At 33.1% G+C, this 19,306-nt stretch overlaps 1 protein-coding gene across 1 annotated transcript in view; it reads left to right on the forward strand.

Annotated features, from left to right (window-relative positions):
* ABCD2 (ATP-binding cassette, sub-family D (ALD), member 2) overlaps window positions 1-19,306 on the forward strand; it is a 58,374-nt gene that overhangs the window by 23,797 nt on the left and 15,271 nt on the right. The window contains exons 6-8 of the mRNA XM_012638433.1: window positions 3,097-3,242; window positions 10,853-10,998; window positions 17,542-17,626. Of these exons, the coding sequence (XP_012493887.1) occupies window positions 3,097-3,242; window positions 10,853-10,998; window positions 17,542-17,626 (377 nt within the window). The remainder of the gene's footprint in view (window positions 1-3,096; window positions 3,243-10,852; window positions 10,999-17,541; window positions 17,627-19,306) is intronic.

A 19,306-nucleotide genomic window follows, 5' to 3' on the forward strand; every position in this document is an offset into this window, starting at 1 on the left:
GTTGTTTAATTTCCATGACTTTGTGTAGAGATGAGAGTTTCTGTTGGGGTTGATATCTGTTTTTATTCCACTGTGATCTGAGAAGATGCATGCTATGATTTTTATTTTTTTAAATTTTTTGAGACATGCTTTGTGTCCTAGAATCAAAATTACATTTTCAAGTACAAAATAATTTTCTGGCAAGCATGAATGACTATAATGAAGGCAGTTGAGCTTAGCTCAAAGAAAGAAGTGATTGGAGTTGATAATAGTTTTACAAACGTGGTGATATATGTGCTAATGATTTTAATATGGACCTCAGTTAAGGTTTGATTATTAAAGTGTATTTGCAAATAAATAGGGTTTCTAGAAGTTGAAAGAAGAGCATAAGAAGCACTGAACAAGGAAAAATTCCACGTTAGTAAATTTAAGGGAAATTGTGTCTTAACTACAATTTGATCAGGCTTCATTTTTCCATTTATAGACCTATAGAGTTGTTTTAATTATTAGGATCTTACCACAAGTACCAATTAGGTACTCATGGCACACATGGAATATTAGTTATTCATTAATAGTTTAATGATTTATAATTTATGATTTTTGTGTAGATGTGAGTTTTTTTTTTTTGGTCAGACTAGGTTTTATAATATCAATTCGTGTTGCCCCATTTATTACATAGAGTACAAGTCTTGAATTCTGCCAAAGAACTATATTGTTGTAGGTGTATCACACTTTTTCTGTGGAAAAATTTAGAGCTTAGTTTCTTTCATATAAATGAACTAAAAGTACTTAATCTAGTGAAAGTATCTTATACGATTTGAAGGTCTACAAAGATATACATTATTACTATATATATTACGTGTGTGTGTGTGTGTGTGTGTATATATATATATATATATATTTTTGGATACATAGTCTCGCTCTGTCTCCCAGGCTAAAGTGCAGTAGCATCATCATAGCTCACTGCAACCTCAGACTCCTGGGCTCAAGCAATCCTTCTGCCTCAGCTTTCCAAATAGGCACCGTGCCTGGTTAATTTTTCTATTTTTTGTAGAGACAGGGTCTCGCTCTTGCTCAGGCTGGTCTCGAACTCCTGATGTCAAGCAATCCTCCTGCCTTGTCCTCCCAGAGTGCTAGGATTATAGGCGTGAGCCACACGCCAGTCTTATTACACTATACTTTTGTAATTATCTATTTCTGACTCAGATAGGGGATTATGTTTAAATTCTCAGGTCCCTAAAATATGACAGAAAATTTTTTTCCTCTGCATGGATTGAAAAATAAACAAGTTGCTGGAGGAAAAGATTCCCATCCCATCATTAGCCTTCAGAATTAAAAAAAAAAAAAATTATTTGCAGAAGAAAATTCTATACGTGTGAGAATTCTTTTTGCCTCACACTCACTGTTTACTAAGCATCGGAGAACTTATGCTGAGAAAGTATTAATATGGATGTAAAAAGTTCTTCAATTACCACTCAAAATGTGTTAAATTTCTGAGAATTCCTAATAGAGAATAGCCCCATTAAAGTATTTTGTGAATGTGCTTTTCACCATGACATATACCTTTAAAAAATCATTTAGAAAATATGTATGCTTCTACAAAATTAAACGTCCTTAACCATCTCTCTAGTGAAAGAGCACAAGCAAATCACAAAGTTATTACTTTCTAGGTACTTTCCAGGATTTTCTTGGGATGCTAGCAATATATTATAATATTCTTTCATCTCTGAGTTTTCAGTATGATACATTGTACAGTATTGATAGTTAGATATTTGTATCCATTCCATACAAAGCTGTATCTATAGACATCCTGTACATTTCTGCCTCTTATGCTTTCATATTGTATTTTTATCACTGATTATACAATATCATTTGTTCTTGGTACGAGTAAAACAAAATTTTAAATTATATTCCTATTGTGTATTCTTCACAATACACTTTAAGTACCATGGTAAGACAACTCCCCCATCCTGTTTGTGTGGAATGGGAACTCATGAAATTTAACAGTTTAAATTTAAGTGATAAATAAGATAGAAGATAGGCCGGGCGCGGTGGCTCACACCTGTAATCCTAGCTCTCTGGGAGGCCGAGGCGGGTGGATTGTTTGAGCTTAGGAGTTCGAAACCAGCCTGAGCAAGAGCAAGACCCCATCTCTACTAAAAATAGAAAGAAATTAATTGGACAACTAAAAATACATAGAAAAAATTAGCCGGGCATGGTGGCGCATGCCTGTAGTCCCAGCTACTCGGGAGGCTGAGGCAGGAGGATCGCTTGAGCCCAGGAGTTTGAGGTTGCTGTGAGCTAGGATGACGCCACGGCACTCTGGCCCGGGGGCCTCTTTCTCAAAAAAAAAAAAAAAAAGATAGAAGGTAAAGGGAGACATCCAATAGATAATGGATAATCTTTGTTTCACTGATGAATATTATGTATATAATATTCATATATATTATGTGCAATATTCTATTTGTGTGTGTGTGTTTAGTTCATCCCTAGACATAAGACTAAATTACAATCTTCTTACTTTCCTCTGTCTTTTGTTTGATAAACATATTTTCTCCATCTGTGAATAAAGCAAAATTAGAATCATCTTCTCTCTCTGATGGGCTTTTGTAATTTCTATAGCATTTCAGACTGCTGAAGTACAAAATTAAACAACCCAGCTGGCTCTTCGGATAACTGTGCTTTGTAGCTAATAACTCCAGTTGACTTTCAGTTGTATTTGAATTCAATATAAATTTAATTATTATTAATATGAATAAAATACAATTTAATATATTTTAATTTTAATTTTTGTGGTCTGCCTTATTTCCCATACAGTTGTATTTCTCCATCTGTGTGTATTACCTAATAACAAGACCTCAATTAAAATTTTGGAAAGCCAGTGCTCATGCCAAGAAGATACACTTTTTTTGGAACTGAATTATTTTATGATGCTTTTAGCTTCAGAGAATAATCAAAAGCCAAACTTGATGTTCTGAATCCTGATTCATTTTTCTTTGAAAATGCGTTTTGGTTATCATGCGTTTTGAAAGTTTTTTTAAAAAAATAAATGACTTTTAAATGCTGCCAAAATAAATGATTAAATATTGCAGTTTGTAATTTTACTTCTTACTTTAGGTACAAGAAGGAATGCATCTTTTGATAACTGGTCCCAATGGTTGTGGGAAAAGTTCTCTCTTCAGAATTTTAAGTGGGCTCTGGCCTGTGTATGAAGGAGTCCTCTATAAACCACCTCCTCAACATATGTTCTATATTCCACAAAGGTAGGTGAATTTTTGTATACCGCAAGAAACAATTTCCTTTTTGCTCTTGAATTGTTTTGATTCCTCAAGCTCTTCAGTTTATATATCTTTAAGGATGTTTTTATTGAGAGAAGCTATTAAAGAAATAAAATTCAATTATCCCCAAAGGTTCTATTACTGCTTTGATTATAAATAGTGTCTACGACAATACCACTTCTTTTCATTTTCACATCTGTCTAGATGTAATGTGTACAAAAAAACTGCACATATTAGTGTCAAGGAATAGCAAACAGGCTGTTCCAAAGAATAATTAGATTGCTTGAGGTGTCAAATTATCTGTTCTTATAGGAAAAATAATATTTGGATAGTATACAGCTCTCTCCATCAAGCTGCATATATTCATATATTCTAAAATTGTTCACTTATGATTAAGATCCTCTGTAAAAATAATCTTTATTATTAATACAATTATACTATATGATTACTTGGTGATTTGTCACTACCTTAATTAAAATTGTTTTGCTGTGACAATGAGTATCATGTAAGCATAGAAAGAGAACATTATTTCATCTAAAGTCTTTAGCCATCTTCCCTCATAACAATGTAGAAATGTCTCCACGCAAATTTATACACCTGATAATTTGAAATATTCATTGTGGAGGAGAGAAAATAAAGTCTGAAGAAGAGACACTCCTCGTGTTCATCTAGCTCAGTAATTTTTCCATGTGTCATCAGAAGGGTTAAATAGACATCACATAGCGTATGTGCACTGTGTCAGAGGACCGTTCTGTGGACTCTAACAAGCACCTAGGTTGGAAATATAGTACCAGAGCAAATATAAAAGTTACATTGAGTATGGTGCTATCATTTGTAGATTTTGCCTCTTTTCCTTTCTTAGAAAGTGCCTATACCATACTGCCCTCTGATCTAATTTTTAGACCATATTTAGTAGTTAGGAAGATGAGGTTTTGGGGTTTTTTCTAGTTAAAGTGAGACCTATGGTAGCGGGAGAAAGCTGCCTGGAGTATAGGAGGATGAAGAACTGTACTGGCTAAGAATGTTGGACATGAGCAGTGTGACAGACATTCGTGTGTGACACAGATGGATAGTATCTTGTGACACCAGAAGCATTATTTCTTTCTGTCAATGCTTTAAAGTCCTTTGTGGAAAGTTCTGATTCTGAAAGCTAAATTATGCCGCCAAAAGTTTATATTTCAGACATTAATGTGTTTAGTAGACAGATTTTAATTTTTTATTTAGGTTAGAAGTCATAGAATCATGAAGAAAATATGCCATCATATCATATAATTAAATTCTTTTAATGCAAATAAAAGCACATAAATAAATTTATATTTTTAGCTACAGTTGTTGAATACAGCCTTAACCTGAGGACATAAAATGTTTCCAGGGCATAAGAAAGTGAAGAAATTCTAGTCTTTGCCTGCAGAGAGACCTAACTATGTTATTTTGCAACAAACATAAATCGCTGGGAAAGTTTTTCTTAGTTATGAAATTTACTGTTGCCTAAGCAAAAAGATCAACTACAATCTAGTTAAGGAGAAAAATAAGAATGAGAAGTCTAATTTTTAAGTCTAAACATGTGTTTTAATAATTACAGTTAAAAGTCATTTTACTTTGATTATATGGCTTCTAGAAACATGAAAATGTACATGTATGTTTAAAGTTTAAAGGACCATTATCCTTGCAAAAAGCATAGAATTTATTTAAATGCGTAAGTAACCTAAGAGTCTAAATGTAGTATTTATTTCTTGCAGTCTAAAAGCTGCTGATTTTTAAAGTAAATTTGAAAATAATATTCTACATATTTATGATTTAAAAGAAAGCTTCTATACAACCTATTTCAAAATATTTGTCAGTAGGCAATATTAAACATTTCTTCTTAGGATATTCTCATTAATGAATATCACAATCTAATATTTTATTGCATTAATTTATATAAATAGAATATAGGTTAACTACATTTGCAACAAAAAAATGAAAATTCAACATAGAGTTTAGAGTTATGTATGAACTTTATAAGTCATAAAAATATACTTTTATAATAATTCCCCTATACTCACTTTTTGTTATTGAGAGACTTGTTGGTAGATGATGGATCTCTTTATGGATTTATCAATGTACATTAATTGTTACTTTCACGGGGAAAAATAGAGTAAGTTTTATGAAAATGGGTTTATAATAATGTCATGTAGTGTACAGAAGAAAAAAGTGAACTACTAAGGAAAGAAAGTCTTCCAATCAACTCTTTTAAGCCACTTATTTTTTAACTAAGTCTTCACAAAGAATGCTACTGTGGCTCAGTTTGCAAGCTGGGAAAGCTGAATTCCTAAGAAATTGTGAAATTACCTCAATGTTTTCCAGTTAATATCTTCTACTACTTTAACAATGTTAATAATGAGAACCAGATACAAAAAAATCTGGGCCTTAGTTCAAGAATATAGATAAGAAGTTTTGCTAGACAAATTAGTTTCAAAACAACTTCCCTTCATTCCATCTTCATTAATGATGAGATATGATGACTATTGGAGCATCTGATAAATTTTAGGAAAAAAATATTTTATCTAAAATGTAGATTAGCTACTCTAAATCTATGGGATAGTATATGGCAAAATGCTTAGTTTTGCTTAGGTAGTACTTTAAAAAAAAATATTTTGACAATTTTAGGCTGAGACTGAATTTCCTGAGCAATATGACTATATTCCTTAAACTGATGATTGAAATTCACTGCTCCTTGCTGTATTAGCCATCCTGACCTTTGGGAAGAGTTTTCCACTTGGATACAGATCCTGAATTTCTTTTGTCAATTCTTGCTGTAGTTTCTCTGTCTTCCCAAGTCCCTAAGGATAGATTGTTGATTCCTTGCTCTTGCTTTTGCAAAACCACTAATTTGTGACCCATTTAGTTGCTTACTGATCTGCTGGTGAGGGTCTGTCTGAAGCCATTAAAGCCCCAAAACCCAGCCTTTCATTTACTTATTTAGTTCACATGCTAACAAAATATAATATGCTAACTGTTGCCGAAATGATAAATTGAAATATTTGGTGGCAGTTGGGGGAACAGAAAGACTGAGACAGAGGAAGGAAGGGAGGGAGGAAGGAAGGAAGACAGAAGATAATAGGTGTTTACTGACAAACAGTAGCAAAATCTTGCTTTCCTTTATACTACTTTTTTAAAAAATCCTCCAGAGGATCATTTGTATATGTCACATTACAGTTGGCCCTCCATATTGGCAGGTTTAACGTCCTTGGATTCAGCTAACCATGGGTCTAACATGTTGGAAAAAAAATGATTTAAAATAATTCAACAACAAAAGATAGTAAAAATAAAAAACCAATACAGTACAACAACTATTTACAAAGCATTTACATTGTATTATGTATTATAAGTAATCTAGAGATGATTTAAGGTATACAGGAGGATGTGCATCTGTTATATGCAAATACTATGACCATTTTATATAAAAGACTTGAGCATCTGTGGAATTTTGGTATCCATGGGGTCCTGGAACCAATCCCCTGTGAATACCTAGGGACGACTGTATATCTCTCCTCAGGAACAGTCTGCGGTTGGGCCCCACGCACCATGTAATGCTATTCCTAACACTTCTGCTCTCACTACCTACCTTCCTTGCCTGAAATATCTCAGGACGGCAATTTTAACCATTATCTTCTTACGATTCAAATCTACTGTACATGCCCAAATACTAAGGCCAAAATCTGGAATAGATTTAGATTTCCCACGATTGTGTATGCAAAAGTAAAATGTACGAACTTTTGTCCATCCATGACTTTGGAGTCTGAGGAGTTTTGGTTAGAAAGTGAAAGGAAGATTATATTATAAGGATATTATTAAATCTGACCAAACATCTCTTCGAAAAAAGAAAAGGAAAGGAAAAACAGGGAAGAAATGGCTGGAATATTGTACTTTATATCTTAGAGAAATTATTGTACGTTTTTCCCCAAGTTGTCCAGTGTTTATTAAAGCCCTGCTATAAGATACGATAGAGGATAGACCATGACTAAAACAGTCTCTCTCATTATGGTGCTTACATCTCATTTAGTTATAAACAAAAATATGCAGCTAACTGAAATAAAAGCCAGAATAAGTGCCTAAAGGAAGGCAAGAAATGCTATGAATATTCAAACTGAGGAAAAATGTTAATAGAACAATGTGTCATTTGACCCGGGTTTCGAAAGTAACTTAGGATTTTAACAGTTGCCACGAATTGCATCGGTTTCTCCAGTGTCTAAACAGGTCAGAAATGCCACAGATTAAAGTAGGCAAAAAGTTTTTGTTGTTTGTTTTTTGAACACTTTTTGGATAGCATCCCCTAATACACCAAGCTGAGAAAAATAAATATTTATTAGACTCATCTCCACTAATATTATATCACCAGTCCATGCTGGAAATAATAGTGCCCGTTGTCTGGGTTCTCAAGCATTGCTAAAGTGTTCCTTTTAGCTGGAGTTCTTTGACTTATTTTTGAGTACAAATGGAGCCCATTCTTCCGATCTTATGGTGCCTCACTTTGGATAATGGGCTTAAGTTTAATCCAGGAAAGTATAAGAGGTTCTAGATAACTGTCATTTCTTATGATTGAGTAATATTCCATTGTAAACAAATACCAAATTTTAATAATCCACTCATGGATTGATGGGCACTCGGGTTGTTTCCACATTCTTGGAATAGTGAATTGTGCTGCCATAAACATTCGGGTGCAGATGTCTTTATCGTAAAATGTTTCGTGCTCTTTTGGGTAAATGCCTAATAATGCTATTGCTGGATTGAATGGTATTTCTATTTTTAGCTCTCTGAGGTATCTCCAAATTCTTTTCCACAGAGGTTGCGCTAATTTGCAGTCCCACCAGCAGTGTAAGAGTGTTCCTGTCTCTCCACATAATTAATCATTTTAATTAATGATTTTGGGTGATTCTGGGTTTTGGTTAGAGAAAGTAAATTAAAACTAATTAATGTGGTTTTTTTATCACTACTAATTATGAGCAATCTGACTATTTCCTTTGTTGCTTGTACTAGATATGTTGCATGGTCCCCTTTCTGATGAGCCGGAGCAAGTAAGCTAGTAACATCTTGACATGGTAATTGATCTACCTAAAATATTTAGAAGATAATCTGAATGGGTCTATATATATAGAAAGGAAAGTTTAGTAAAGGGTACTTTAAGTGCTTATCAATTATATTTAACTTTGGTAGGACTAGAGAAACTTGAGCTAGCTCAAAATGTTAAATTCCAGATCTTTGAGCTGGAAAGAGAATCAAATGCAAACCAATACGAACATTGGATACAGAGTCCTCCATTTTCTTGTGCTTTCAAATTGATTCAACATCATCCCAAATTTTTCTCGAAACATCCTTTCCAGAGAATTCAATGGTGATTTTAACTTCATAATAATATTTTTAAATCATCATATTAATAAAATCTAAGTGTCCTTAGTTGCTCTGTTCCTCATTAAATACATATAGAATGTGTTATTTTTACCATTTCATGTGATCATATAACAATAATTGAGAGAAAATAGAACTTTAATAAAACAATATTTGATGAGTCCTTGATGCATAATTTTATGAGTTTTTTGGTATCGTTTCATCAATGTTCTCATTTGCAAAGTGGGCAATTTTCATACTCTGTTAGAACATTTTGAGTAACAATAGCTCAAATAACAATTATGTGGACATATTTGTAGGTCTTCTTTTAGCATCATAAGATGTTTGTGATTTGACATTTTATTGCAATCTCATCCTGACTGAATTTTAAAAATTAGCTTAAAATCATGTTTTCTTTTTTATTCTGTTTTGGTTAGATCTTTTATTTCAGGAGTAAATATTTTAGACATTATTATTAGACTTTTATACATTCAATAAGAAATTAAACATTACAAAATCATAATTTAATTATTTTGCTTTTCCTTATAATTAAGAGCCACCGTGAGATAAATGTCCATATCTGTTCATCAGAGAAAATTGGCTAATTTTTAAAAGCCTAAAAACATAAGTAATATTAAATTAGTCTTTGAAAGTAGTTACAAAATTTTGCTTCTCCAAATTTCTATTACAAAGAAAGCACTTGGCATCCCAATAGATTTTGATAACTTTTGGGCCCCACAAATTGCTCCAGTGAACTAGATGGTACTCCAGGTACTAAAAGAAATGTTTCTAGGTAAGCTTGAGGTACTCTCTTGAGTAGTTAACAGACTAATTTCTAAAATCTACATAGCTAGGTACTCAATTTTAAGGTTTCTTCCTTCTTTCTTGTTGGTTTGATTTTATTTATTTATTTAATAGTAATACTTTAACATGTTTCTAAAAGTAAAAACTATATGAAAAGGATACTTACAGAGGTTATTGCCTCACCTGTCCATTCTGCCTTGTTCCTCCCACATCCTGTAGGTAACCAATTTCACTAGTTTCTGATTTATCCTTTCCGTGTTTCCTTTTGTAAGTATCAGCAGATACATGTATATTTTATTTTACTTTCTTTTTACATATAAGGTGTATATACATTATATACTATAGGTGTATATACTGATATACTATGTGTCAGCGGTTCTCAATTGGAGATTTTTTTGTCCCCCAGGGGACATTTGACAGTGTTTGGAGACAGTTTTTTTGTTCGCCACTGGAGGGCGTGCTACTGACATCTAGTGAGTAGAGAACAGGTATACTGCTAAACATCCTGCAATACACAAGCTAACCCTCAAGAACAAAGAATTATCTGATTCAATATTGCCAACAGCCGCCGTTAAGAAACCCTGCTATATGTGTCTACTTTTGAACTTTGCATTTCAACTTAACGATATATCATGGAAATCACTCTATATCAATTTATAGAGCTCTTCGTCATCCCTTTTTGTAGCTGCATAGTGGATGCACTGTGGGTTATTCAATCACTCTCCTTTATATAGACAGTTAAGTTGTTTTTCAATATTTTGCTATTACAAATAATGCTGCAATGGATAACCTTATGCATCTTTTCTTTTTGATATTTTTAGAAGCATATCTGATATCAGAGTAAATTCTCAGAAGTGGGTCAAAGAGCAAATGACTATATAGGTTTGCCAAATCCCCTCCAAAGAGGTTGTACCATTTTGCATTTTCCCCACAGTATGAGAGTACCTATTTCCCCATACGCCTGCCAGTGGGGTGAATTATCAAGGTGTTTATTGCCAATCAATAAGTAGGAAATTCAGTGTAGTTTTAATTTGTATTCATATTATCAATGACATTTTATTTTGTTTTGTTTGTTCCTATTGCTTGATCAAAGCCCAAATCTTATAATATCAAGCCAAATAGTTTTACATGAAATACAAAGCAATCTTATCAAATACAATGAAACAAAATATATGTAGTATTTCTCTACTGAAAATGTCAAATGATTTCTTATAAAAGCTTTTCTTGTGTCTATGTCTCAAAAAGTTTTTGTGTAAACATAACAGGGGATTATTTTGCAGTGCTTGAGGGAAAATTATTCATCATTAAGTAACAAATATAATACTGGAAATGTAGTGTTTAAAATCTACTCTGATGTCTTCAGACCACCAGGATGTCACACTGAGTAAGCTACAGTGACGTCTTGTGTGCTTGGTGTTTTACAGGCCATATATGTCTCTTGGAAGTCTTCGGGATCAAGTCATTTATCCTGATTCAGTGGATGATATGCATGATAAGGGTTATACAGACGAAGATCTGGAATGTATTCTAAACAATGTCCACCTCTACCACATGGTTCAACGAGAAGGAGGTAAAGTCTATCATGCCATTTTTATGCATTTAACTTCATTTAAAAAAAATAAACTTGAGTATATATTTAGTCTGTGGTTTAATTTGAATACACGCTATAATTGGAAATAAGTACATAAGTGTAAAGATGGAGTTTTATTGCTTTTCCATTATTTATATCCGTTTTTCTGCTTGTGTTATGTTCAATGCCGCACACTAGGCTTTTATCAAGTCTCCATGTCACTGAAGCTAGCATTGAAAATCAGATTTTTTTCTTTTATATTTAAATGTACAAGTATCCCTGAGGCCATTGTCAGTCTGGATGTATGTAAAGTCTATGCTGAGCTCTCAGCTTATATAAAATTTAATAATTTGGGAAGTATTTATCACAGAACTTCTTTTTGTCTTCAGACCCACAATCTTACCAATACCTTTTTTTTTCTCTCAAGCAGCATGTAAAGAATTGGATAAGGTATAGAAACTTCCTCTAATGGTCACACTTTCAAATAGTTTGATAAATCATATAGTTTGATAGCCTAGAAAAACTACTAAAATGACAAGCTAGAATTCCAAGTTTAATTTTACATGATTTTATGTTTATTTCTGAGCCCATTTATATTATTTAGAAAAAGTAGGGTTGTAGAGTAATTGAGAATATAAGCTTGGAACTCAGAGAGTTCTGGAATCAAATCTTAGTTAGCACTGCTCTCTGGATCTTCAACTGTAAAATTGAGATAAATATCTGCCTTAAAATGTTTTTGTGAAGATTAAATAAGACTGTACGTAAAGCATTTAGCACAGTGGCACATGAATGTATGAGAATTAGTAGCTAATGGTAATATTAATAGTTGCCCATTAGTCATAATATTGAAACTATGATATTTTTGTCTTTTTGTGATAATACTTGATATTTTACATAGCAATTTCACATACACTATTTCATTTGTCCTTACAGTAAGCAAATGAGGCAGATAAGAAAGATATTATTGTATTTATTTTATGATGTTTGTAATTCCTACTATATAGAAAAAGCAAGTTGTCTTTTTGTTTCATGTGGTCAACTCTGTCCCAGTTTCAAAATGCTGTGGTAGAGTAAATGTTGCATGTTTATCTTGGGCAAGTTATTTTGGATAAGTTTGAAATCTAATGAACCAAATAGAAATTTATAATAAATGTGGAATATTATATTCTTCTAGAAGTCATCAAGAAGATCTAGAACTATTTTTAAGAATATTCCAACCTTAATAATGCACTAGTCATTGTTATGGTTTATTGAGTGCTTACTATCTGGAATATACTATATTAAGAAACTTATATATCATCTTATTTAATATTCATAATAGTCCAATGATGTAGCTTTAACTATCCTCATTTTACAGATTAAATTCAGAAGTTCGGTAACTTACCAGAGCCCCACAGCAAGTTGTGGGATGGGAATTCAAACATAGATCTGACTTGAAAATCAGTGTTTTATGCTAGGGTATGTCCTGTGCTATGCTACCTCCTAGCAATTTAGACAACAATAAGAACTATTATATTCTTACACATAAAAAAAAATTCCAGGAAAACCTGTTTTACTTGCTTAAACCTTAAAGACGAAACACTTAAGCAAAGCAGGAAAACACTTAAATTTGCAAGTACATCACTTTGGAAGAAACCTGCTGAAGTTCTATTTAGACTAGCTAATCTTTTGCTTAGTAAAAGATGGAATTAAGAACTACATTCCATTCCATCAACCAGGTTACAAAATAGGAAGGAGTAGAAGGGTTAACAAATGGACATGAACTAAAGAAGTGCATCTGTAGGAAGCAGGAAAATCATTCTCTTCTTAGCTAACTTGGTCTCACTAAATCAGCATCAGAGACCACATTATGACTCAGTTTTGATTCATCTGTTCTGTGACTATGCTCTATTGCCTACAAAACCCTTTGGGATGTAATTTATTAGAATACATAGAAGTTAAAGTTTCCTTTGACCCAAAGACTTTTCTCTTGTGCCTTATTCTCAGTGGACAAGAAAAAATGTTTTTAAGCCCAGAATATTTTCCTACTGTGTAGCGATCTGAATCTGTTTCTCAAATCATCACTTACATTTCATAAATGCTATGAAATTCAGTCTTAGGGAAACTTTTATTTTAACAGATTTCTCTAGAATCAAGAACTATAAATCGGATGGCATTTTGAGATTTTTTTTCCTAATATAAAACCATGAGGATGTGTTTTTAAATAGACAATTTCTGGACATTCACCCAAGAAAATGAATGGTAGTCTTTTCTAGAGAGTAGAATTGAAGGTATCCATGGGAAATAGGGAATGCTCCCTTTTCACTCCAGATGCTTTTGTATGGATAATTTTTAACATATTATTTTTATTATATTTCTTTAATTTTTGGAATAGGTAACACTTTCACATAATACAAAAATAAAAAAGTATTAAAATGTATTCAAAAAAATTCTTCCTATTCCTGTTTCCTCCCATCCAGTTATCACCTGGCCCCTAATAGGCAACCACTGTTTTTAGTTTCTTTTTTATACTATTAGACATTTTTAATGCAATGTAGTTTGTAATGCTAATTTTTAAAGGAAGAAGACAATAAGAAATATAAAGATGCATTCTGTGTTTAATAGTTAACATATATTTCTAGATATAAGATCATACCATCAGTGAAAAGTGATAGTTTGACCTCCTATTTCTCCATTCGGATACTCTTTATTTCTTTCTCTTTGCCTGACTGCTCTGGCTCGGACTTCTAGCACTATGTTGAAAAGAAGCAGTAACAGTGGGCACCCTTGTCTTGTTCAAGTTCTCAGGGAGAATGTTTTCAACTTTTCCCCATTCAGTATGATGTTGGTTGTGGCTTTGTCATATATGCCTTTTATAATTTTGAGATGTCTTTCTTTTTTGCCTAGCTTGTTGAGGGTTTTTATCATGAAACGGTGCTGCATTTTTGTCAAATGCTTTTTCTGCGTCTGTTGAGATAATCATAGGGGATTTGTTTTTGCTTCTTTTTATGTGGTGAATCACATTTATTGATATGTATGTTGATCCATCATTGCATTTCTGGGATGAAGCCCACTTGATCATGGTGGATTATTTTTTTGATGTGCTATTGAATTCAGTTTGCTAGTATCTTATTGAGGATTTTTTCGTCTGTATTCATAAGGGATACAGATCTGTAGTTTTCTTCTTCTGTTATTCTTTTTCCTGGCTTTGGTATCAATACTGGCTTCATAGAATAAGTTGGGGAGGATTCTCTCCTTCTCAGTGTCATGGAATAATTTCTGCTGTGTGGATACCAGCTGTTCTTTCTAGGTCTGGTAAAATGCAGCTGTGGATCCATGTCAGCCAGGGCTCTTTTTTTTTCGGAAGATTTTTTATTACTGTCTTGACCTTGCAGACTCCTGGAATTGATAAATAAATTCAGCAAAGTCTCAGATTTCATAATTAATGTACACAAATCAGTAACATTCCTATATACCAATAACAGTCAAGCTGAGAGTCAAAGATTCAATCCCATTCATGGTAGCTACAAAGAAAATAAAATACTTAGGAATATACTTAACCAAAGAGGTGAAATATCTCTACAAGGAGAACTATGAAACACTGAGAAAAGAAATCAGAGATGACACAAATAAATGGAAATAGATATCATGTTCATGGATCAGTAGAATCAATGTTGTTTAAATATCCATACTGCCCAAAGTGATTTTCAGATTTAATGCAATCCCTGTTGGTACCAATGTCATATTTCACAGATCTAGAAAAATTCCACTCTTTGTGTGGAACCAAAAAAGAGACCAAATAGCCAAAGCAATCTTAAACAAAAAGAACAAATCCGAAGGCATCACTTTACCAGACTTCAAACTATACTACAAGGCTATAGTAACCAAAACAGCATGGTATTGGTACAAAAATGGAGACATAGACCAATGGAATAGAACAGAGAATCTGATATAAAAGTATCTACCTACAACCAACTAATCTTTGAAAAAGCAGAGGAAAAGAAGCCCTATAAATGGTGCTGGGATAATTGGATAGCCACATGCAGAAGGATGAAACAGGACCTCTACCTCTCACCACTCATAAAAATTAATTCAAGATGGATAAAAGACTTAAATGTAAGGCACGAAGCCATAAAAATTCTAGAAGAAAATGTAGAAAAAACTCTTCTAGATAACAACCTAGGGAAAGAATTTATGACTAAGACCCCAAAGGCAATTACAGCAACAACCAAAATAAATAAATGGGACTTGATTAAATTAAAAAGCTTCTGCACAGCTAAGGAAATAATCAACAGAGCAAATAAACAACCTACAGAGTGGGAGAAAATAACTGCAAACTATACATCCAATAAAGAGCTAATATCCAGAATCTGTGAAGAACTCAAACAAATCAGCAAGAAAATAAAAACAATCATTTTAAAAAGTGGGCAAAAGATATGAACAGAAGTGTTTCCAAAGAAGACAGACAAATGGCCAACAAACATATGAAAAATGCTCATCATCATTACTCATCAGGGAAATGCAAATTAAAATCACAGTGAGCTATCACCTTACCCCTGTCACAATAGCTTTTACTAAAACATCCAAAAACAATAGATGCTGGCATGGATGCAGAGAGAAAGGAATGCTTATACACTGTGGGTGGGACTACAAAGTACAAACTCTATGGAAAAGAGTATGGAGATTTCTCAAAGAACTGAAAGGAGACCTTCCATTCAATCTAGCAATCTCACTACTGGGTATCTCCCCAAAGGAAAATAAGTCATTTTATCAAAAAGACACCTGCACTAGAATGTTGATTGCAGCGCAATTCACAGTTGCAAAGATGTGGGATCAACCCAAGTGCCCATCGATTCATGAGTAGATTAACAAAATGTGGTACATATATATACCATGGAGTACTACTCAGCCATAAAAAGAAATGAATTAATGTATTTTGCAGCAACTTGGATGAAACTGGAGGCCATTATCCTAAATGAAGTATCTCAAGAATGGAAAGACAAACACCACATGTACTCTCTAATAATTTGGAACTCACCAATTGGCACACATGGGCACAGAAAGAAGTAAAAATTGTTGGAAATCCGGAAGAGGAGGGGGGAAGGAGGAGAAGGTTAAAAGCCTACCTAACAGGAACAATGAACACTATTCAAGTGATGGACACACTTATAACCCTGATTTAAGTATTATAAAAGCTATTCATGTAACAAAAACATTTGTACACCTTTAATATTTTGAAATTTAAAAAAATTAAAAAATAAAAAGAGAAAAAATAGTTAACATATACTATTTCATCAAAGGCTCTGAACTTTTGGATATCAAAATAAAACTTCATATTTCCCTTCTGATGAGCAAAAGAATCAAATAATCATTCTGATAATTTGACTTTTCCAATATCCAATGCATATAAACAAATGAAGACTGCATTTCCTATTTCTTTCCCGTTGACCAAGTTTATTTAGAAGTTTTCACAATAGTGAAAATTCAGCTGAGAGAGTAAAAATATGACAAAGAATGTAGATTTTTTTTTTCCAAATGGTAGAGTTAAACCCTGAACACTTAAGATTTGGAAATATTGCTCTAAGTGTGTGGTCTAAGTTTGGGCATTCATTTTCTTCTTTGAAAATCATGCTCTCCAGTAGTGGAACCATGGTTTTGTTTTTAAGTAATCTTTTAAAAATATAATTACAAAATTAAGGTAGGCTTATTATAAAAATTTCACATATTATAAAAATGTATAACATTGAAAATATATGTCTCATAGTTCTACTCCCAGAGATGTGTGTGTTTATTTACAGAAAGACAATTATGAAATATACTATTCTGCAACTTGGTTTTTCATGTAAAAATATTCTGGTCACATTTCCATACCAGTATGTATGGATCTAACCTATTTTTCTTAAAAAATTGATAGCTTGCTTTTTGAATAAATATCAAACAGAAAGCTAGTGGTTATTAATAGGATGCTGTAAGAGATAGCATGCGTGAATGAACTGTAAAAGCATCAGATAGACCTAAATATATATCCTAGTTCTGATATCTAACTGTATAAACTTAGACATGTCAATTACTCCATGAACTGTGGGTTAACTCACTTCTAAAATTCAATAAAATCTATCTTACAAAACTGTGGAATATATAATGAAAAAACTCACATAAGGTACCAGGCTCATGGGAGCCATTTGAGTTAGTTCTTCTCTTACCCTTTGTAGGCTTTGCAATTAACCTATGCAAATTTGTTGGTCCTTTCTCCCATCGCTTTCCAAAATAAGTATAAGCCTACCAACCCTTTGGAGATACTGAGAAACAAACTTTTTAAAGTGTCAGTGTTCAGAATTCTTATAGGATCATTTGTCAGTATAAAAAATTATTAATATTAAAAGAATATCAAATCTAAAACAAAATGCATATACATGAAACTCTCTAGTTTATCCAAGCATGTGTTCTGTAAAATACCAGGTTCTTCATGTTAACAATTTGAACTTGCCAGGAATCATTTGTCCAGGATAGAAACAGTGACAAACAAATGATTTATAAAAATGTGTAACTTTTTATTTTCTTAAGGATGGGATGCTGTAATGGACTGGAAAGATGTCCTGTCAGGAGGGGAAAAGCAAAGAATGGGCATGGCTCGCATGTTCTACCATAAGTAAGTATGCTATATTCAGGCACTCAGGTAACTACTATGCTGTTATTGTAACCAAGAAAAAAAATGTGTGGACTGGATTCAATGTCTTTATCCTTATTTGAAAAATAACTTGACTATAAAACTAATGCTTAGAGTTTACAGTTTTTAAATTTCTTAAATTATTTTTTCTTGCAGCAGAATCTCCAAGTATTTTATGTTTTTCTGTTTCTTATAGGTTGAGTAACATTAAATGAAATAATGTACAAAAGACTAAGTTAAATTGTATGTATCCTGTGTTTGAAAGTAGAATTATTACTAATTTTAAAATGTGAAGAATACATAATTACTGCTATACTGGTGTAAAACCAGTAGGTAGACATTGTAATACTTCTAAATTAAAGTGTTAAGTTCAAACTAAATCAACTTTTTAACCAGTAATGGTCTCCTACTCAAAAATCAAAGGCATACCCAATGAAAAAAAGAACCAGCCCATATGGGTATTAACGGACTCAGAAAAATTGAGATGAAGGAAATAATTTCTTTGGATAAAACTTTTCTCCTGCGGCTGACAAGTTCTCCCACCTGATGACCCCCCCTCTGACATAAAGTGGAGATCTGCCATGAGGGCTTCCAGCCAGAAAGAGCTGAAGGGGTAACAGGGCCAGCCTTAGGGCACCTGGACATTATTAAAGGTGTTAAAAGCTTTAAAGATTTCTTCCATGCTCTTTGTTGGTAATTGAGTCTATTCCTATGTTGGCCTGTCTTCCTTACCCTCACCCACATTCTCAGAAGTAAGTGACAGCTCAGCGTAGCAAAAAGAACCCGGACACATTACTGGGACCAAAAGCAAGTCCCTTCACGTTTTCCTCTGTGAATAGTGGTCTTTCAACTTTCATCCAGGAATTCTTCTAAAACAATCTTGCCTACAACTCCAGGCTCCTGTGTACAAAGAGGATGAGAGCCAGAGGCCTCCCGACTTTCTTTGAGAGCCAGAGAGCAGTGGGAAAATCACTGTTTAATCAGCGGAGGTCACAAAGGAAGACTGGTTAGGCTAAGAGGAAAGTTTAAGGCTACTAAGCACAAGACATGAGAGGGCAATATTAAAGCCATTCTGATTCATTCCTCTTTGTCTTATTTTCTGAAAAAGAAATCTTTTTTTTTTTTAATGTTAGTTTTCTGGCAATGAGAACTTGAGTTGTGGAGTGCCATAGGTTGTCAGAAACGATGTTACTCACTTTTAGTACTTAAATCTTAGGCAAAAAGGACCAAGAGTTATGTATATAAATGCAAGAATAGAGCATAAGTTGGAGCAGATGCAATGCCATTGAGTGAGTTGCATTGGAAACAGCAATTCTTTTGTAGAGAACTTTAAAAACCTAATAAAGAAAGCAGACAATATGTCAAGGGTACATTGTTAAACACTTAGAAACTAGGTAGCCCACACTTAGCAATCAGTTGGCTATCAATTTTTTTAAAAAAAAAAAACCCCTTTAATTATGGAAAAAATATCAAAATTTCATCAAAAAAGAGAAATTGTAGAATGAGCCCCATATTCTCCTCACACTGATTCAACAAGTCTGACATTTTGCTACACTGGATTTATCTACTATTTTCTTTTATTTCTGAAGTATTTTAAAACAAATCCCAGATATTATGACACCTTTTTTTCCTAAATACTTTGGCAATAATCTCTGAAATATT

The sequence above is a fragment of the Propithecus coquereli genome, unplaced genomic scaffold (assembly GCF_000956105.1).
Source record: "Propithecus coquereli isolate 6110/MARCELLA unplaced genomic scaffold, Pcoq_1.0 Scaffold13, whole genome shotgun sequence".
Classification (NCBI taxonomy): Eukaryota; Metazoa; Chordata; class Mammalia; order Primates; family Indriidae; genus Propithecus; species Propithecus coquereli.